This window comes from Pyxicephalus adspersus, chromosome 1 (genome assembly GCF_032062135.1).
Source record: "Pyxicephalus adspersus chromosome 1, UCB_Pads_2.0, whole genome shotgun sequence".
Lineage (NCBI taxonomy): Eukaryota > Metazoa > Chordata > Amphibia > Anura > Pyxicephalidae > Pyxicephalus > Pyxicephalus adspersus.
In genome coordinates this window covers 164,965,000-164,987,303 of record NC_092858.1, presented here as the reverse complement: position 1 = coordinate 164,987,303, position 22,304 = coordinate 164,965,000, and the positions used below count along the sequence as shown (strand labels likewise).

The 22,304-nt window shown below is 40.8% G+C and overlaps 1 protein-coding gene across 1 annotated transcript in view; it reads right to left on the bottom strand.

Moving 5' to 3' along the window:
* ITSN1 (intersectin 1) overlaps positions 1-20,573 on the bottom strand; it is an 89,261-nt gene extending 68,688 nt beyond the window's left edge. The window contains exons 1-2 of the mRNA XM_072419929.1: positions 20,419-20,573; positions 2,043-2,104 (exon numbers count right to left, since the gene is read on the bottom strand). Of these exons, the coding sequence (XP_072276030.1) occupies positions 2,043-2,073 (31 nt within the window). The 5' untranslated portion in view covers positions 2,074-2,104; positions 20,419-20,573. The remainder of the gene's footprint in view (positions 1-2,042; positions 2,105-20,418) is intronic.
* Between the last annotated feature and the right edge of the window lie 1,731 nt (positions 20,574-22,304).

The window sequence follows — 22,304 nt, the reverse complement described above, 5'->3', positions numbered from 1 at the left end:
TAAAACATTGAGTATTGAAGCATTGTAAGTGAGGTGCTACCCCCACGGTAGGAGTAGTTGAATAATGAAATGTTCTAGAGTTGAACTTAAAAAATAAATAACATTGACACTGTGTAAAAGTAGTAAAGGACAGCAATGTATTATCAATTCCCATATTTTATGTGTTACAAAGGCCAAATACATTTTTGTTAACACGCCCAAATGGTTAGCTGCCACGTGTCAACATTTTTCATTTTAATGAGTCACAAGGCTAGAACACATACAAAAACAATGGTGCCGACTGATTCCTGAGGGTACAAAAACAGTCCTTTAACAGCTTTAAAGCGTACCAATACTCAGAATTTTCACTTTACAAAAAAATGGTAGACAACCATTTTATATAGGGTAAAAATTCAGTTTTTTGTTTGTTTTTTTAGGATTTAAAAAATTAGGGAAAAAAAAGGGTGCAGCACTGCACCCTATTTGAATGGGAGCGCAAAGCCCTCCGGGAGGCTCTTGGGCTTGCGCAGAAGGAGCCTTTTTGCTCAAAGAGGAAAATTTGCCGATCTAATGCATGCACAGTGAGATCAGCAAATTTCTTTTCATCCTACGTCACCCGATCTCACACCTGGGTCGGGTAACGTAGGATAAAGAACCTGGAAGAGAAGACGAAGATAACTGCGCCTGGAGTTGCGCCTCTGGGGTGGTTGTCAGGATGACGTAGGACCAGATGCTGAACACCCCCCGAGTGATCAGTCTGCCCTGCGGGATTGAAGGCAAGTGTGTTTTTTGAGTATAGTTCCTCTTCAAACACTTAACGGTCTACAAATTTGTTTTACACAAAAGTCAAAGGAGTCAAACTAGGGTGAAAGCCATGTAAAACATTTATAAACAAACATTGTACTCTATTTTGATGGCACTGGTTACTAATAGGCTGATTTATAGGCAAAACAAAAATTGCATACATTGCAGTCACTGTGCCAGATGTAAGAATAGCTGTACTTTTTTTTTCTATGCCTTCTGTTCCCAGGATTCCTCAGGTGGCGGAGGTTCCTAAAATGTCACTAGGTAATATAATCCTGATTTATAATATAAAATAATAAGCGCAGTGTTAAACCCAGAATTTTTTTTAAGCTGGGTGGGATGAAATTGTAGATGAGTGGCAACCACTGAATTGTGACCCAGCTCATCAGCAACCAAACACAGCCGGGTTTTTTACTGATAAGTGCTGGGTGGTGTGCCTGGATAAAAGGGGCGGGGGAGAACACTGCAGCCTGCCAGTCATGGAGCATGGAATGCACACTTCACTTCAAAACCATTACAAAATAAAAATCTGTAGTTGGAAAAATACATTTTTTGTAAATGGGTGACGAGTACTTTAATGATCCTTTTATCTTCTTTCCCATTCCTGTTTGTTTTGTTTAAACCTGTGTTTTAAACACAAAGTGCATTAAAGTCGGCCTTCACCCAAATGTGAACATACTGCTGTTTATACAATCTGCTGGGATAGATATGGTGTAACTAGATGCCTAAAATATGGCTTTCCTGGTGGAACTGCTGCACTAGGTTCCCTCCAGGATTCCCGAAATTGTAGGTTTTGGTCAGAGAAACTGCTGAAAGTGTCATGGTAACAAAGCTTCAGTAGAGATTACATAAAGTATCTAAGCATTTAATTAGCACAAAAAGGAGAACCTGGTGAAACATTTTTTTTTAGCTTAATGATGGGTATTTTAAATAATACACGTTACTATCTGCCTGGGAAATTGTTAGAATAATATTAGATTATCCTGGTTTTCTCCCCAGACTCTTTTAGTTGGGCGCACCGCCTGGCACTTTTCAGTTGGGTCACAACACAGGGGTCCCCACCCACCTACAGCTTCCTCCCACCCAGATTTAAAAGGGAACACTTATCCTTTGAGACAAATTCAACTAAAAGAAAGAAAAAGGTTTAAAAACAAACACACCATGATTTAAAGACAAAAGTGAAGCCAGGTAATGTCAATGCTTTTATGCGAGACATTCAGATTAGAAATGCGAGACATTCAGATTAGAAATGCTCTTACCTCCAAATGGAGCCGCTGCAAATTGAGCCATTTTGGTGCCCGTTTAGCTAGCTAGATAGTGTCTGCAGAAGAAGAAAACAAAAGATTTAAAAAATTGCCATATAATTTATTAAAAAAGAGAAAAGAAAACATGTGCACTAGGCCCTTGCACAAAAAACAGCCCCCATGACATGAGCTGTACATTAGCAGTCCCAATTAAGGTTGTCATCTACTATTGGCATCTGCCCACACAGTGCATTATTATGCTGCTATTCGCATGTTAATCCTAGTGATATCTGGCTAAAAGCTCAGTGTGCAGAATCAGCACACATCTTTACTGAGATGATGTGGCTACCATACGCATGCACAAGTCACCTGAACAACAAAGATGGCCACTTCAGTGTTCAACACATACAGTGTTCATCTTATACATGGTGGTAGGCCCTGTATTGTAACCCAGCCCATCAGTAACCACCCAAAAACAGCTGGGTGGTTAGTAAAAAGTGCCGGGAGGCGCGCCCAGCTAAAAGAGGATGGGGAGAACACTGTGTGAAAGCCATTCTGATTTAATAATGCCATACTTGCAAAATGACATTTTTTTATGGTAGTGATCAGTGAATGATTGCTGCACCTAAATTACCATTATCAAATACATCATTCACATCAATGCAGTACAGGTCAGCAACTTTTTAACGGCATTCATTAAATTAAATAGCCATAGCCTTACATGGTATAGCGACATCTAGTGGTTATCGAAAATGTCAACAGGAGTGTTTGTTTCAAACACCTTGATTCTCACTTTAGTCTGGCATTAGCCAATGACTTCCATGCAGTGGTTCACTGGCATGAGGAAGCAATAACTGCACCATAACCTCATAGCCAGTGTGAACTTAGACTAAAGGAAACCCATGCAGGGAGAAACACAAGGCTGCTATTGCTAATTTTCTATAGGGGCTAGGTATTCATCAAGCTCATTCTCCAATTTAATACTTTTAATTATTTGTCCAGAAAACAAGCAAGCAACAAATTAAGTTACTTCAGAACTTCTTCAGCACTTGCCAAGGTTTAGAGAACTACAGAAACCATTAAATCAGTAGGCCAACCTGGGAACTAGAATAGGACAGGTCAGTAATGGTGACCTTCAATTTATCTCTAAGTCATTTGTTCATCATTTCCAACTTTTTGTCAGCCAACTGTTGTCCCTAAATTCTCCATATTATAGTCCGGCCTGTCTTGAATAATAAACAGGTCACCTTATTAATTATTATGTCTAAGGCTGATGGAAGACCCAGCTCACAAAAGACGACAAAAGTAACACACAAGGCTCAAATAAAAGCTCTGAGATGACAAAAAGTTGCTGGGAGGATGCCAGGGCACCGTGTGAGAGACGTTTGGGGCAAACATTGGACACAGAAGGGAAATCTCGGCAAGCCTAGTATGCAAAAGATTTTCTCTAACTTGGGTAAAACCCTTTATGGCCAAGTAGCACACCTGCAGTACATTTCTGCATTACATTGACTTTTCTCTATGTTTTATCTCTTTAAATATCCACAAAAATAGCTGATGGTCCAGCCAGATACTCCTATCCTCCTTTACCGAGCTGCCCAAAAAGGAGTTCTACATCACAAACTCAATATTGCAAAATCAGAACAATTCTTTCCAATATTTAAAGTAAAACTGCCTACTCTGTACATCACATCAAGTTCAAGCATCTCCATTTTGCTTCTTTGGTGGTCCAAAGAGGTGGAAAGTTTTACAATGCTGACATTGTGACCATTCAGCAGCTTGTTGGAAAGCAGTGAATAAAACTGCCATTTAATTGATCAGAATCATTAGGAGACAAATGCCATTACATGAGGCACATGCAGACATGAGAAATGTTCCATGCTGTAGATGCCAAATAGTGGAATGAAAAGCAGAGGTGGCTTCCAGAAATATCGGCTGATACAAAGTGCCCTGCAAGCAGCTTCTAAGATGTGAAATCACAAATAATGAATAACTGCTCCCAAAAACATGCAGTTAGGTAATTGGTTTCCCCCCAAATTGACCTTAGTCTAAATTAATGACATATGACTATGGTAGGGACATTAGATTGTGAGTTCCTTTGAGGGACAGTTAGTGACATGACTATGGACTTTGTACAGTGCTGCGTAACGTGTCAGCGCTATATAAATACTATGTAATAATTATAATAATGACTGCACATGTCCAAGCTGCTGAAAATCAAAGTTTTGTATACCAGAGCTCAACAAATACTGGAAACCCAGGAGGTGACACCTAAAATAGGGTATAAAAATGTAAAAATAAAAAAAAATAGCCCAAATTTGTTATTTGCCCATTGAGAGAAAATTAAGAGGTTTTAGATGAACTTTAGACAGAAGAGACAAATTATTACTGCTTTGCATTCATTAGCACATCTCGTATTCTTGTATTAGCACATCTTGTATTCATTAAAGCGTATGTAAAAATGAATGTCCCTGCCAGTGCTATTATATGGTAATTGGATCCCTGACTACTGGAGATCCTGCCAACTCCTTGTCTTCCTTAAATCTATGTGCAGACATTAGACAAACATTGTTTGAAATGGACGATTAGTGATATATAAACGTTTTTCATTAAGGACTGAATGGCGGACATGCATGAACGATGCGATTGCCAAGCATGTTTCTAATGTGTGTATGAGCCTTTAGCTTCCTGACCACACCAAACATTGAAGCACATCCATGCTGCTGTGGTCAGTCTTCATTCCCATTCTCTGACCCAATGTTGATGCAAAAAGTCACCAGCACCAGTGAGTAATTGTGGGGCAGTATTGTGGCTCAGTGGTCAGCACTCTGGCCTTTCCAGCACTGGGTCCCAGATTAGAATCTCGGCCAGAACACCATCTGCATGGTGTTTGCGTGGGTTTCCTTCCACATTCCAAAAGTTGGGCTAAGTTGGCTTCTCTGCAAAATTTACCTTGAACTGTAATAAAGGCATATGACTATGGTAGGGACATTAGATTGTGAGCTCCTCTGAGGGACAGCTAGTGACATAACTATGAACTTTGTACAGTGCTGCATTATATGTTCGTGCTATATAAATACTTAATTATAATAAAGTGAATGTTAACCCTAACTTCAGTACTTGCTAACCTGATTTAGTAAAGTTAGACTATCATGGGAGAACCTGGGTGATCCAGCAACTATAAGTATGGTAGGGACATTAGATTGTGAGCCCCTTTGAGGGACAGTTAATGACATAACAATGGACTTTTTAAAGATCTGTGTAATATGTTGCCGCTATATAAAAACTGCGTAATACTAATAATGGGCCCTTATGAAGAACTAAACCCACAATACTCTGTTCCCCTCATGTTACAGGGTGCCACCATCTTCATCGTCCTTCTTTCCCTCAAAACGATCTTTAGCTATCTTGATTGGAGAGCATGACTGGCACGCACAAGGGAAGCTGGGATTACTGGGTATCATTGGAAACAAAAGCGCATGCGCAGTAAAATTAACCATTAACGATGCTCAGAATCCAACTAGCAGGCTGCGGCCCCCCAGATTCTTCAACTGGAAAAAGCGTTGAAACCCACATAGCATTGCAGATTGGTGGCATTGAATAACAGACATTGGGCATGATTTTTTTATAGCTCTCTAAGGCTGGAGAGGATACACAAATATCTGTGAAGCTGGGTGATCCAGCAAATCTGGAACAATTCTGGTCCAGGATTCAAAACATTTGCTAGCAAATGACTTTGAAGAAATCCATTCCAGGTTTGCTGGATCACCCAGTTTCATGGATAAAAGTGTATCCTCTACAGTCTTGGAGAGCTTTAACAAATGAGGGCCATTGTGTCAGGTAAAAGGGCTCAACTATATGCATTTCATCTGTGTGTTCAGCTGGCGACCTGAATTGAGAAAGCAGTGCTGACCTCCTTTCCACATTTCCAGCTAAGAACTGTGAGATAAGACACTTCTTATCATTAACAGCTGACAAAAGAAAACCCACACAAGGAAACAAGCAAACATCTTCAGAGCCCTGGCCAAGGCAGGGTTATCTGGCATACAGATCTACGTGTGATGTTAGCACATGTTTTGCACCACTTGGCTCCTATTGAAGGATCACAAACTCATATTCATCAAAAGGGCGATATGAACTTAAAAGTAATGACATAACTTTTTAACTGAAGTTGACTAGCCTATGTCTGGAGACCGGTTCCCAGTGGCAACAGTCATCTGTGCGCCCAAGCCAAAAATTTCCGAGTAAACACAGCTGCTGCCTCTCCCATGGATCCGCTCAGAATGTAGACAAACATCTCACAAGTGTATGTCTGCGGAGCACAGCATGGACAGTCCACTCACAGGACAAATGTTTCCAAATTACAGACACCCGAGAAGATAGAAAGGCCAATGATTGCTTTTCACACAGATCAGGAGTGAATACCGGTCAGATACAAAATCATGCCTGGAACTGTAAATCCCTGGCTCAGCCTGCAATGACATGGAGCACACACAGAACTCCAAGAATTCAGAGAATTTTTTTTAACATTACATTATGCATAACAAAAAAAATAGTGATATTCTCTTTATTAGCTACCTCTCGTGATGTAATTGAGATTTGGATCCATGCTACTAAGCATGTGGAGTAGAAAAACAGACTTGGCTACATATTTAGGGGGAATGTTGTACATTCAAATATATTCATCTGAGATAATACAGTGTTCTCCCCAGCACTTTTCAGTAACCATCTGGATGTTTTTGGGAGGTTACTGAAGAGTTGGGTCACAATACAGGGGCTTGCATCCACCTAATTTCTTACCACCCGACTATAAAAAAAAATTCTGGGTTGAACACTATTATAGATATGGAAAATCATGGGGATCACATCACAACTTCTCCACAGATTGTTCTCGTGTTCTGATTTTATAGAGAAAAATCTTATTATCTCAACTACAAACCCATTCATACCATTTATTTGGAAAACCACTACTCCACAACTATCACTATGAGTAAATACCGTACACATATCAAATTAAAATGAAGTTCAGATTTAATTGAACGGTTGAATTTCTCTAAATCATCCTTTCTTCACAGCAGTCTCTAAACTTAAAGTGGCGCTAAAGTTTCACAAAAAAAAAAAATTGGGATCTCGCAGGGCCTGCTCTTTCTGCAATGAGCTTTCTTATCTGTTTGATCACTGTCTCTCCTGTCAAAGTTCACTAAGCTGCACATTAGGTGCCAGCATGCCCAGCACATCCCAGATTCCACTGCGGGTGCCAGGATGGAATGAACAGCAGGCTTCATCCCGGCCTGGACAATTACGAAGGCCAAGGAACAAGGAAGAGAAGGAAGAATATGGCAGTACTCACGATGGAACGGAGACAGGCAAATGGGCACTGGGTTTAGGTCTGCTGTAACAAACCCTCTAAAAAACCTCCCTATCCCAGATTAGCCCATTACAACACTTACAGGTTGTCCCAGGACAAACTCGCCACCGCCATCCCTTCCCAACTCATACCCAAGCTAGTGGTATCCTTTCCCCCAGGTTTTACCTTTAGTGGAAGCGAAATGTAAATTTTGCTATGTTACAGAATAGTGGATTGTAAAAGTTGTTATATAGACTCACCTACTGTTTTGTATTTTTCTATTGTAGCTCTCTAAATTTTAGTTGCACACTCACAAGGGAAGAAGAGCATTTTCTAGGTCTTGTGATTGCAGATTTAAAAAGGGAACAGGTAGGTACAGAACACTCATCAGCTGCCATTGACTGCAGGTTTCATGTTGAATGAATGAGGGGGAAGTCTCCCCTCAGTGCCAGGAGTCCAAATATACCAACTGGGACTGCTGAGGGGGCAAGTATATGTCCCCCTCAGAACCATTGCCTCCTTTCCCACCAATTACTACTAAAGAGAGGCCTTTCTAGCTAGTCTAGATAAAAACAAATAATTCTTCATAAATTCTCCTTGAACAGAACTCTAAATATAAAGCAGTTGTGTCAGTTTCTATTTGTGCAGCATTGAGCATTCTGGTGCATGGTTTGTTTTTCATTCACAAGACATGCAACAAAAACATGGATTGGAGACAGGCCTCTGGCATTCCCGCAGGCCAGAAATTTGGCTGCACTTCTTTTATATTAAAAAAAAAAAAAAAAAAAAAAAATCGAGACACAAGAAATAATTGACACTATTACTAATTTTCTGTTTGGTAAGGGTTCTTAGGAAGCGCTGACTAATCCAAGCCTCCACAGGTCTTCTCAGAATGTGCCAATTTATTCACTGCAAGGATTCCAACTGACAGGGAGAGCAAAAATAAAAAAAAGGCGGAATGAGGGGCTCAATTTCAGGAAAAGGAAGGACATCTGGAGGAAAAAAAGTGCACACTCAGCACTTCCATGGATGCAACACGGCCTCTTAGGTCACGCCACAAACCGGCTGATGAAATGATAACATTTTGCTTCAGATCATGCAAACTCAATTATGCATTACAGTCTTCATAATGTGGAGATGACAGGAACATTTCTTTTCATTACGATACTAGTGGTTGTGAATCAAAAACAAACCCTGAAAACTGCAGCCCACTGAAAAAGTAGTACAGTATATCATACACAAACATACATAAAATCCAAGCTCCCGCAAGTTTAATATGTTTATATTATGCTCGTCATCAACAGGTTATTACAATTTTTAAATAAAACAGGGAATGTGTTAATGAATGTCAAATTCACTGTATTGCAAATAAAGCCCAATGTGCATTATGGGTTGCTGTAGCAATGGCGCTCGCTGTAGATGTCTTGAGGTGCTATTGAAAATGAATTGCACTGCAACACACCACAGCCAAGACCAGATTAACATTTGTTCCTCTGCTAAACCAGACCTTGTTACTATGCTCACCCTTCCCAAAACCTGCTCAGGCATATTCATAGAAGATTGTTAACAAATGAAGACAAATAACATCTCAATGTGGTATAGGAATAAATAAAGAAAAGAAAAAATTGGTTGCCATTTGTGGTCCTCTAAAATGTGTGTGTTGTATAGGCAAGAAGCCAACCTTAAACCCCCCCCTTAAAAAAGGTGTGAATGTTCAGCTCAGCCTTGGTTACTGGGATAAATGGCAATCTCAGCTTCCCCTGCGCTTGCTAGGAATTAATAGATGCCCTTGCACTTCTGTGGGAGTCTTTTTGGCCCTGCCTATCAAATGGCCGAATATACGGTAAAGACAGATGAGGAAACCTGCAGCCTCTTGGGATACTTGTATCACATATACCAGGCTGGCCGCTCCAAGATTTTCCTATAAGGTTTTAAAAAAAGTTTGTTTTTTTTTTTTTTAAACACATGGAGGAAGTCTCCCAACTCTGCACCCAAGCAAGTTTGGGTGATGTGAAGACGAACCTGGAAGAAAGAAGAATGTGGCATTTGGACAGAACTGTGACTGCTGCAAAGAGGGAAGCCGAAATGAAGGATTTACTGAATTCGGTTTGTGGATGAATTGATTGAGGGCTTTACAAAGAAAAGTGATTTTTTTTGTGTGAAAGTTCTGCTTTAGGTAACCCAAATATTTTGAAATAAATGAAAAACGCATTACAATGGATTGAAAATAAGACAAAAAAAATATCTGCAGATTGGATTGTAAGCTCTTCTGGGAAGGTTCTCTCCTCCTCCTGTGTCACTGTCTATGTCTGTCTGTCATTTGCAACCCCTATGTTATGTACAGCGCTGCGTAATATGTTGGCGCTATATAAATCCTGTTTAATAATAATGAAGCAGAACCCTCTTAGGATGTCCCTTTAAACTGAAAGTTATTCTGCTTTTACCTAATTGCCCCATCTACATCTAAATTCTCCCCCTGTGCAATATTCTGGTAACCTATTGCTTCCAGTTCCCCTTCTGTCCCTTATTTAACCATCCGTGTGTCTTTCAGGCAGCATTAACTAAAGATTACACAACACTGACACAATCCGCTTATGTACAACATTGCATTTTAACACTAATGCATTTTCATTTACCGTTAATCCATCGGAATATCTCCCCTGACGCCACAGCTGCACGGCCCGTTCATTGCTAATGCGCTGCTCAGGATGACTACTTCCAGCTCTGATGCAACAACCATCATGGTGACATAATTATAGTTATTGTAAATCAGTATACATGCCTGATTCTCGTTCACAGCCGCCACATTACCAGATGTGTTATCAGAACGTTGATAAGATAGAAGGCAGAAAGAGCTTAATTTGTGCACACTGATCTCCCCATATCTTTATGTACATATAACTGAGGAAATCATTAATGATTAAAAGATAGAAAAGTGAAACCCATGCCATGGATTTCACACCGGGGACAATGCAAGCCCAGGAATCATTCCTCACCCAGGCTTCTCTGTTACTTAAATGAAAAAATATTAATGAGAACAAATTTTAAGCCAGTGAGGTTATTTTCCACACTTAGGCTGGGTTCATATATGTGGTGCGGTTGCAATGCATTTACTAATTTCCCATGTCAGAAACTGCTGCATGGTACAGTCTTTGTGCGGTAGCTCCATAAGGAATGTATAGGGGCAGCTGTCAAATCTGCAGAAGCTTGTTTTGCAAGCCACTAATCACTTTTGTCTTTATTATAAACAGTACACATGTTAATCAGATAAATAGGAAATATCTAGTATTTTCATTCTAAAACAACAAGTGAAGCTTTGGTTTTCTCATTAACATTCACCACGCCATTTTTATCTGCTGACCAAGCTCCATAGCTCAAGCTGAAATTTATACATACAACTATGTCTGAACAGTGACTCCGCTTGTAGTCAGCTTCTGCTATTTGTGAATAAAAACCCCCACGATGCTCTGAAATTGGTCTGAGATTCAGGTCTTACCCCTGGAATGATATGGAACATACACTAGGAATTCTGTAGCTGCTTTTTTGCTTAGATGTACTTTTCCATCCATTAAAGTGTCTCTGTGGAACACCATTTCCTGTTCCTAGGTCTCACCATCAATGTAAAGTAATCATAGGCAGGCAGGAGATACCTATAAAAGCTACACAAGCTCTTGTGAGGTTGGAGCAGAGAGTGACAAAAGTTTCATGGTGGCCAGGGATCTATCACCAAGCTTTACCCACGTATTAATAGAACAGATGAACCAGCAGGCTGCAATGCCTGCTGATAAGAATTAGAAATAATTGTCCAGCATTCCATGTGATAGATGTCAGGGAAGAGATGCTGCAAAAGGATAAAGCTGAACTCTGGTTAGCCAAGGTTTGTAGTAAGCGCCTGCCCATCCTGTCCCTAGTAGCCAAGAAAACTATTTTACAAAAGTGGATTCATAATGAACCTCCTACGTTACATATTCCAGATGGATTGGATAGAGGCTTCAATGGATAAAGAGTGAAAAGGGGAGAGTTTCTTTGAGGTATGGGAATCCTATATTGTGACTCTACCTGGGGCCCTTCGAAAAAAAGATTTGATGCAAGGTTTGACCAAAACCTCATGGTATACATACCGCATACTGGCTAATAAACCCCGTACCTTGTTAAACAAACATAGTTAAATGTTCATAGTACAGTTCCCAACCTTTTGTTGTATTATGTTATCATAACTGAGAACTCTAAATTGTATGCTGTATTCTTGATTTTATATATGTTGATGTAAAAAGTTGTGTTTCTCTCTCCTTAAAAAAAATAGGTATTAAAAAAAAGGACAAGGACAAAAATAAGGACAAGATATCTAAATCTGTATGCTCCATATAACAGCTGAATCTTGGCCTGTATATCAAACCGTATGTCTTGCTGCATTCATAAGCGTGACTATGGGATTACGATCAACCCCACAAGATAGCATTACCATTTTTTGAAAAAAGATATACCCAATATCAGACACAGTCAACATACACCATTGTACTTTCAAATTCTCCTAGCCATGTTAAGTCATATTTGGAGTATCTCATAATTCACATCCACTGAGAAAGCCAGTCTGGGTGAAACGCATTGGGAAATTAAGACATTAGGATACTCTAAAACAGATCTACTAGCCTAGTTCATTCTAGCCTGGCCAATCAAGCCTGGGCAATCATGGGCAGCGCCAATGGTGGAGGACAGGTGAGATTATTTTTAAAAAGTGTGACTGGACAGGTAAGTTAACTTTATTACTAGGAGGATCTGCCTACTGTATTCTGACATTGATTGGCATTCTTACGCTTGAATGGCATACTGTAGCTCTTTAATTGGAAGACAAGGCACAAACTGACTACACTCATTTCAATGTGTTGTCGTGTCGACCATGGTTAACAAATAGGTTTACTTGCGGACTGGCAAGATCACCAGGTTTTTATGGCACATTACTCAGAGCATTGACCTGATTTATTGAAGCTCTCCAAGACTAAAACAGGTATAGATCTACACAGATAAGCCTCTGCTGCTACCTTTCACCTTGACTTGCTTTAAGTCATATTGGCCATTATTTATTATTATTATTACAAAGTATTTATATAGCGCCGACACATTACACAGCGCTGTACAAATCCATAGTCATGTCACTAGCTGTCCCTCAAAGAAGCTCACAATCTAATGTCCCTACCATAGTCACATCATTAATACAGTATAAGGTCAATTTTGAGGGGTAACCAATAACCCTAACTGCATGTTTTTTGGGATGTGGGAGGGGAAACCCACACAAACACGGGGAGAAACTGCAAACTCAATGCAGATAGTGTCCTGGGCAAGATTCGAATCTGAGTGCTAACCTCTGAGCCACCATGCTGCCCATGATGACCATACACTTCACTTCAAACTTTTTTTTTTTTTTTTCTTTAAGAATTCTTAAAGACAGAATAATAAAGTTTCACATTTCACAACCAGCAAGACAGAAGATAACATTTTGCATGCAGTACATTTCCTGTTTATGGAAGTTGCAATAAATCTAATCTAAGAGAATATTGTCAATGAAAGGACATCACGTCATTGTTTGCATAAAATATAAGGTGTGTAAGGAAATTACTCATCTTACATACATACAAAGATATTTATTAAGTCACCTGAGGTAATTCTGTTTGATATGCAGCAAACTACACAACATAACCAGCTCTTTAAAATTCATATAGATGTGCAATTTAATTGAAATTGATGCAGTGACCTAGTGAATGATTGGAGGTGACAGCTGAAACAAGGATGGATGATAACCAGAGCCAATCACAAATTATCATTGTGCAACAAATATCAAGCACCCGTATGAAGCTTTACAATTGGCTACAGCAGCCTTTCCTGAGCTTTTAAGACACTTAAAATGACTGTTTAGGTCTTTAGGGAACCCCTACTATATCCACAGCTCACAGAACATTAGCGTGGGGGTCAGTGGGAAGAATGCCTTTTATATTGCTGGCCAGTGGAGGAAAAGCAACCCATGAAGAGAACTAAAGGGACCCAATAGTGGCGTCACCCAAACTGAACTGAGAGACACAAATTGCTCATTGCTAGCCTAGTTCATTCTAGCCTGGCCAATCAAGCCTGGGCAATCATGGGCAGCGCCCATGGTGGAGGACAGGTGAGATTATTTTTAAAAAGTGTGACTGGACAGGTAAGTTAACTTTATTACTAGGAGAACTAAAGGGACCCAATAGTGGCGTCACCCAAACTGAACTGAGAGACACAAATTGCTCATTGCTTAGGGAACCCTGAGGAAACTCTGGAGGAACCTTGGTTGGGAAACACTGTGCTACAATGTATGGCTGGGTTACTATCAGCATGGTTGCAGTAGAACACACAATATCATGCATTATACCACATGAGAACGGTGGCTCAGAGGCCAGCGCTAGGTCCCAGGTTCGAATCTCGGCCAGGACACTATCTGCATGGAGTTTGTAGGTTCTCCCTAGGTTTCCTCCAGGTACTCTGGTTACCTCCCACATTCCAAAAACATGCAGTTAGGTAATTTGGCTTACCCCCAAAATTGATCTTGGACTGTATTAGTGACATATAACTATGGTAGGGACAGTTAGATTGTGAGCCCCTATAAGGGACAGCTAGTGACATGACTATGGACTTTGTACAGCACTGCGTAATATGGCGCTTTATAAAAACTGTGTAATAATATTATCAATAACTTTCTATGGGTACATTTTTCCCTAACACCTAAAATGAATTGCACCAAACATTCTCTGGCAAGATGTATTACGGTGCTATTTAAAATGAATCAGCAAAGGAGAAACAAACTCAAGCAAATACTCCTGGTAGCACGAGCTGTGCTGTACCTCAAAAGTAATCAACATTTTTAAAGCTTCAACTCGATACCGCTAGAAAATCTATCTTGGCAAAAACAGCTGACTGGCCATGTAAGTTTGTTATACTGATTGTCACTAGTTCCTGCAAGATAAAGCTTGGAGGTTGCCACACTGTTTTGCACAGAATAATAAAAAAAAAACAAAAACAAACGGGAGGGGTATCATGAATAAATTGTCATTAGGGAGCCATGTGTCCCATCTCAATCTAGCACCCATGTAACTTATTAGTGGCTACAGATGGTCAGATCTCACAGGAGTATTGGAAGGCGGATCTCTTACGGTTTTAAAGTGGAACTGTAGTTACACAATGGAAAGCTGCAATTAAAGCAAGTCCTGTATGGCAGAAGGGACAGGCAATGTCACAAAACATACTTCTCTGCACAGCTCAGTGAGTGATGCTAGGTATTCTGGCTTCCCCGGGATGTTGGGACTCAACAAATCGTGCCCTGGCCAATCAAGAAAGCCAAAGATTTGACACTTGGAAGAGAACTGGATAAAGATGGCGGCACACACGACAGAGTAAGGACAGGTGAGAGTAATTTCTTCTGAAATTAGGGACCGGCCTGCTCTCAATTTTTTTATTTTTAATGTTTAGTTCTGCTTTGATGATTTATGATTTACAGCATCAGTGTTCTCCACAGCCCTTTTTAGTTGGGCGAACCACCCGGCACTTTTCAGTAACCATCTGGCTGTTTTTTGTGAGGAGTTTTTACTGAGGAGTTTGGTCACAATACAAAGGTTGCTACCCACATACAACGTCTTCCCACCACGCTTAAAAAGTGTCTAGATACACTGGCTGGCCATACACTGGCTGATTTTTCCATTAGGTCTATCAGTCCATTTATTTCATAGAATCGGCTATATCCCTGCTAGGATCATGACATTTTGATCATGGAATATGAATCAGAACACTTTATAATATGAAGTCTGGGTTTTTTTTGTCTACCCCATTACTTGCCCAGGGTGGCAGTATGTCCATCATATGCCCTGTACTAAGAATTGGGCCCATTAGGACCCTTTCATACTATGCTGACACTCAATCAATTTTTTCTGTATTTGATTGACTATGTGTACTGAGCAGAACACATAATTCTGGACTACAGAAAAATTAGTATTTATGCTGTGGGGATCTAATAGAGGTTGTGCATCAGTAGTTTATCCATTAACTATCCATTGACTAGACTGGCAGATCAACTATATCTGACTTGTACTTACAGGGTCTTCAAAGAAATGAGACATAAGGAAATGTGAATGTAATGCAGAGATGTGCTGCATATTTTTCTGCCCTGAACCAGAAGCCATGCTCACCCTCATATTGAAGAAATATAAAAGAACAAGCAAAAGCAATTCTGTGTCTTTATCCCATCAGAAAAGGCATGGCAGGGTCTGTACACAGATCTGTACTATGACAAGAGTAAGGTAAGGGGAATGAAGAAGGCGGTGCTATTTAAAATGAATCAGCAAAGGAGAAACAAACTCAAGCAAATACTCCTGGTAGCACGAGCTGTGCTGTACCTCAAAAGTAATCAACATTTTTAAAGCTTCAACTCGATACCGCTAGAAAATCTATCTTGGCAAAAACAGCTGACTGGCCATGTAAGTTTGTTATACTGATTGTCACTAGTTCCTGCAAGATAAAGCTTGGAGGTTGCCACACTGTTTTGCACAAAATAACAAAAAAAAAACAAAAACAAACGGGAGGGGTATCATGAATAAATTGTCATTAGGGAGCCATGTGTCCCATCTCAATCTAGCACCCATGTAACTTATTAGTGGCTACAGATGGTCAGATCTCACAGGAGTATTGGAAGGCGGATCTCTTACGGTTTTAAAGTGGAACTGTAGTTACACAATGGAAAGCTGCAATTAAAGCAAGTCCTATATGGCAGAAGGGACAGGCATTGTCACAAAACATACTTCTCTGCACAGCTCAGTGAGTGATGCTAGGTATTCTGGCTTCCCCGGGATGTTGGGACTCAACAAATCGTGCCCTGGCCAATCAAGAAAGCCAAAGATTTGACACTTGGAAGAGAACTGGATAAAGATGGCGGCACACACGACAGAGTAAGGACAGGTGAGAGTAATTTCTTCTGAAATTAGGGACCGGCCTGCTCTCAATTTTTTTATTTTTAATGTTTAGTTCTGCTTTGATGACTTATGATTTACAGCATCAGTGTTCTCCACAGCCCTTTTTAGTCAGGCGAACCACCCGGCACTTTTCAGTAACCATCTGGCTGTTTTTTGTGAGGAGTTTTTACTGAGGAGTTTGGTCACAATACAAAGGTTGCTACCCACATACAACGTCTTCCCACCACGCTTAAAAAGTGTCTAGATACACTGGCTGGCCATACACTGGCTGATTTTTCCATTAGGTCTATCAGTCCATTTATTTCATAGAATCGGCTATATCCCTGCTAGGATCATGACATTTTGATCATGGAATATGAATCAGAACACTTTATAATATGAAGTCTGGGTTTTTTTTGTCTACCCCATTACTTGCCCAGGGTGGCAGTATGTCCATCATATGCCCTGTACTAAGAATTGGGCCCATTAGGACCCTTTCATACTATGCTGACACTCAATCAATTTTTTCTGTATTTGATTGACTATGTGTACTGAGCAGAACACATAATTCTGGACTACAGAAAAATTAGTATTTATGCTGTGGGGATCTAATAGAGGTTGTGCATCAGTAGTTTATCCATTAACTATCCATTGACTAGACTGGCAGATCAACTATATCTGACTTGTACTTACAGGGTCTTCAAAGAAATGAAACATAAGGAAATGTGAATGTAATGCAGAGATGTGCTGCATATTTTTCTGCCCTGAACCAGAAGCCATGCTCACCCTCATATTGAAGAAATATAAAAGAACAAGCAAAAGCAATTCTGTGTCTTTATCCCATCAGAAAAGGCATGGCAGGGTCTGTACACAGATCTGTACTATGACAAGAGTAAGGTAAGGGGAATGAAGAAGGCCGTACGGTTCAAAATACAAATTCAGCACAGCTTTATAATGATGGCTGCAAAGGATGACAAACGACCCAATAAATAAACAGGAAACACACTAAATAAGTATGGCTACTATCACTGAAAACACAAACCCCACAGCGAGGATGAGCATGATTCATAGACAGGTAAATGGAACAAACAGATTGCCGGAGGTGAAGGATAACTGTGCTACAAATAAATCTGGGCAAAGGAAGAACTATTTGATACATCTCTGCAATTCAGAGTCTCAAGTCTCTATATCTGCAGAAAAATCCAGCATGCTTCCAGGTGCATCAAATTCCCAGCATAGTCATCCCTGCCTGCTGGGCTACAGAACAGCCCCCATCATCTCCATAACATTAGGAAGGTGACAGAAGGAGGACCATCATTTAGATTTCTAGCTGCTCTCTTACCTACTAATGACTTTCCCACTCATAACCTCGTCGCACGCACGGCTCCAAAACTTTTCTAGAGCTGCCCCGACTCTTTGGAATGGCGAGGGAGTGGGCTCAGCCAAAAGTGATATTTTAATATTTTGGAAATGCTGAAGAATTATACCAGAGGACATCTCCTTATATCAATCACTAAGATCACCAAGCTGGATATGCTGGGTCTGCACCCCTTGCTGTATCCATTCCCTTTTTCCTGGGAATATCACAATATTATGTTTAGCAATATTGTATCATTTCTTACGCCTCAGTACATGTATGTCATGTTTAGCTCTCATCCATTACCAGGTGCTCAACACCTTGAGGCTGGGAGGGGGAGGTATTTTTGTTTCTGAGCAATATTGCAGCAATACTGGTCACCATCTACATCTGCCTGGTGTTGGGAGATAACAGAGAATGAAAGTAGGCTGGAGCAGGGTGGCTCAGAGGTTAGCACTCTGGCCTTTGCACGGCCACGACACCATCTGCATGGAGTTTGCAGGTTCTCCCTGTGTTGCGTGGGTTTCCTCTGGGTACTACGGTTTCCTCCCATATTCCAAAAACATGCAGTTAGGTTGTCTTACTGAATTGACCTTAGACTGTATTAGAGACATATGACTATGGTAGGGACATTAGATTGTGAGCCCTTCAGAGGGACAGATAGTGACATGGCCATGGACTTTGTACAGTGCTGTCCAATATGTTGGCGCTAAATAAATACTGGATAATAATATTAATCATTGCAGAGAGGAATTGAGGAGTTCCATGGAGCCCTGAAGTTCCTCCAGTACTTGTTAGGGGTCCCTTGAGCTTTGGCTGAATGATCTCACATCTGATGGTGGCTGCTAAGTTCTGGGTTCAACAGCATTTAGCAGAGGCAGTAGGATGACCCCGGCGATCCCTTAGCTGTCTGGTGACAATGAGACCAACACCGGACGGGGCATTATAACTGTAATGGGGGCATTTACCCTATAGACCTTCAATTAATTAATTTTATCAGAGGATCCCCGAGACCCAAAATTTATTACAAGGGTTTCTCTGGACTGAGAAGATTGAGGAGGGCTGCAATTTGTAATTTGTGACAGTTTACAACTAGATTTTAGAAATTAAAAATAGATTGCAAAGTTCAATATATCGCCTTGGTAACCATATTGCAATATAATAAATTGTCACCCCTGCATCATGATGTGTATTGTATCATCAGATCGTTAACACATCACAGCCCTCATACAAAGGGGATCCCATGCTGCCTGTTGGGTTTTTACACTTTTTATACTAAGGACAACAAGATTATTATTATTAAACAGGATGTATATAGCACCAACATATTGTGCAGTGCTGTACATTAGGGGTAGCAAATGACAGATACAGACAGTGACACAGGAGGAGGAGAGGACCCTGCCCCAAAGAGCTTACAATCTAAGAGATAGATGAACGTGATAGAAGAAAGCCAAAGACATAACGAGAGGTAGAAGACCCAGGACTGGGAATTTATTACAAGCATAGGAAACCTGGGCCTGGCTCGGCCCACCAGGCTTCAACCAAATCTGAATCATTGGGTGGACTGGCCCTTTACACTAGAGCTGTGGAGTCGGAAGCTATTATTTATTACCAGAAAGAATATACCGGCTGCACAGCCCTGCTTTAAACTGTACTGAAAGATACCAAGTCATACACTGATCCTGACTTCCTGTCAGACTGACAACGCTCACTTGTGTGTCCCCATGCAGCTGTGGTGTTGTCACCCTACCATTCTCACCTCATATAATCTGATGGGCTGACAAGCAGTCTGCCTCGGCCATCTCTGGTGACAGACTACGGCTTTGTCACTGATGGCGCCCAGGACATGCATACGCAAAGTAGTCATGTGATTTAAAAATCTGCCAATCCCCTATTATTATTATTACCATTGTAATACATTTCCAGATGTTTCATTCAGGACATTATAAATACACAATGATGTATAGAATATGAATCAGGACGTCCAATCAGCCATGTAAAGAAGCAATATGCACCCATTGGGTATGGTTACCATGGTAATGTCCACTATGGATGGCAAGCCAACCAGTCTTTTAATCTTAGCCAATAAGGCTGAAGACAAGTCAGAAAGATGAGTTCTGATTGGTTGTATGGGTTACCCTGTTAACAGCGTTCTGACGCTACGGGTTATCACACAAGAGGGAACTTTGACAGAGGTTAATGGTCTGGGATTTTTCCATTTGCCAAATAATAAGTATAAATAATACAGAACAATAGACACCAGTCACCATATTACTCCAATCTGGGACTACTTAAAGAGAAGTGACTGCTTGCTATGGGTTACAGCATTTTACAGACTACATCTTTGCACAGGGTGGAGCGACCATTCATCCAGACAGAATCACTTGCATTGGTTGCCATATTAATCCTATATGTGATCTGAACAGAAAAGATTGGTTGCTATAGGTAACTGCACATTGCAGAGCAAGCCTGTACACCCCATTGTATCCTGGGATAAGGTGACCCCTCCATCCAGCCAACAATACAATACAAATGATGATGCCCATTGCTCCTCATTGACCCCTGCAGAAGATGTAATAGCTGCCATTGGCCTTTTATTGCAGCAGCCAGGTTAGCAGAGGAGTTCTCATGGGTTGCTATAGGTTACAGCACTTCAGCCAGGACCTGGTATAAGGTGACCCCTGGATTCTGAGGTACCGCCCACTAAAGGGAGAGAGCCCCCCTCACCTCATAGCGCTCCCCGTCTCAGGGCAAGCGGCTCCGGTCACACATTGCCCCCTCCGCCTCGCTCCCTCGCTGGCAGCTCTGGTGTGTAGAAGAATCAGAGCGCCCCTCACCCACAGCGCCTCCTCCCAGCAGCTCATTGACGCCGCACCGGAACCAGCCAATCAGATCCATCGATAACCACGCCTCTTTTCCCACATATCTGCCTATCGGGCCGCTCCGTGCATTCCTGCGGCAAGGATTGGTGACGTCATTAGCCAGAAGCCCAGGCTTGCGACTGAGACTAAAACCATCTGACGGCCATTTTTATTGAGGTATTGACAATTTTACCCCTTTTATTCTAGTGTAATATACACACCAAGAAAAGCGATAGTCAGGTCAAAAAAACACGTAAGAAATATATAATTATTTGAGCTATCTGTACTTTGAGTTAACTATTTCTTTTAGGGAAGAAACGCTGACTTGCTTTCTGTTATGAATGCAAATGTGTCAATTGCAGGGTGAGTATAAATATACAATTCATTTTGCCATTAAAAGTAAAAACCGGATAGGTCAGAGATAGAACTGATAAATCGTCTTTGCCAGGAACCAAGATGGCCGCCACAGCGAGAGGTTTTTAGCTGCACGTAAATTGAGGGAGTGGTGGGTTAATGATAATGGAGGACCTGGGTTGATGACGTCACGTCACTCCAGGTCAATTATAAGCCCGTTACTTAAAGGAGCAGTCATTCCAATTTAGCAAGCCTTGTCATCTGGTAATTAATAAAAGTAAACCTGTCAATAAAAGCTGCTAAATATATTTTGTCACCATAGTAAAACACCCTGTAAAAGTTAAAGATTAATACTGACCTTTCTGTCATTGGGTCAAATCTTTGCTCTATTGAACCTCTATGGAGGCCATTGCTGTCTAACAATTCTGGAAATTTCCCATAGTTACCTATTGGAGGTTTTGGTTCATCTCACCAGGTGCCATTCCGCCTTGTTGTGACCTAACCAGAACCGCATCCCCCAATGGTGGACTAAATATCCGCCATATTGGAAAAATTGGATAGCAGTGGTGCCTGAAATGCTCCAAAAGGTTGAAGATTTGTCCTGCCACTGCTAGAAAGGTATTGGCCAAACTGCCTCTATTACAAAGTTCACGTTTTATTTTTAGTTGCAGGGTCAAATCGTTAGAAAGGCAAAGCCTGTGTTATGGACTTTACCACAGGGTATTTTCAGACCCATTGCATTTTTTAAGGACCCAATTTAATCAACTTGGTCAGTAAAGTGTTCATTAAATTGCGTTCTGATGCACTACAACCATTGCAATCAATTTACGTCGCAATAGGCTTATATTACCAAGCTTTGGGGCAAGGATTAACAGCGTTATATTAGTCATATGACTGCTATCTTCAAAGCTCCTTAGACTCAATCACTTTTTTTGAAAATAAGTATTTCATCTTTGTGAATGGAGACTTCTATTATTTAAAATGGGGTCAATTTACAAAGTGAATGCCAGTTTCATACTTCAGATGGCATTGATGCATGCATTTATCATGCAGTGCATCTGATCTGTATGTGACCTGCTTCCATGGTGCTTTTGTAGCTCAATTGACTTGTATGGGGAGAGAAACTGTTCTGATGCAAAAAAAGCTTTTAGTGCTTCTTCCTACTTGTACATTGTGTTGGAAGTGCATGTGTTATTGCAATGAATATGACATTCATCCTTACCAGCGCACTGCATTGTAACATTCTGCAATGTCCTAGCACAGGTTTTTCAACCAGGGTTCCTCCAGAGGTTGGTAGGGGTTCCTATGAGTAGTTTGTGACTCTCATGTGATAAGTGACACCAATGATCTTTTTGGCTATCTGTAAGAGTGACATTTTTACACCGGCCAGTAATGTAA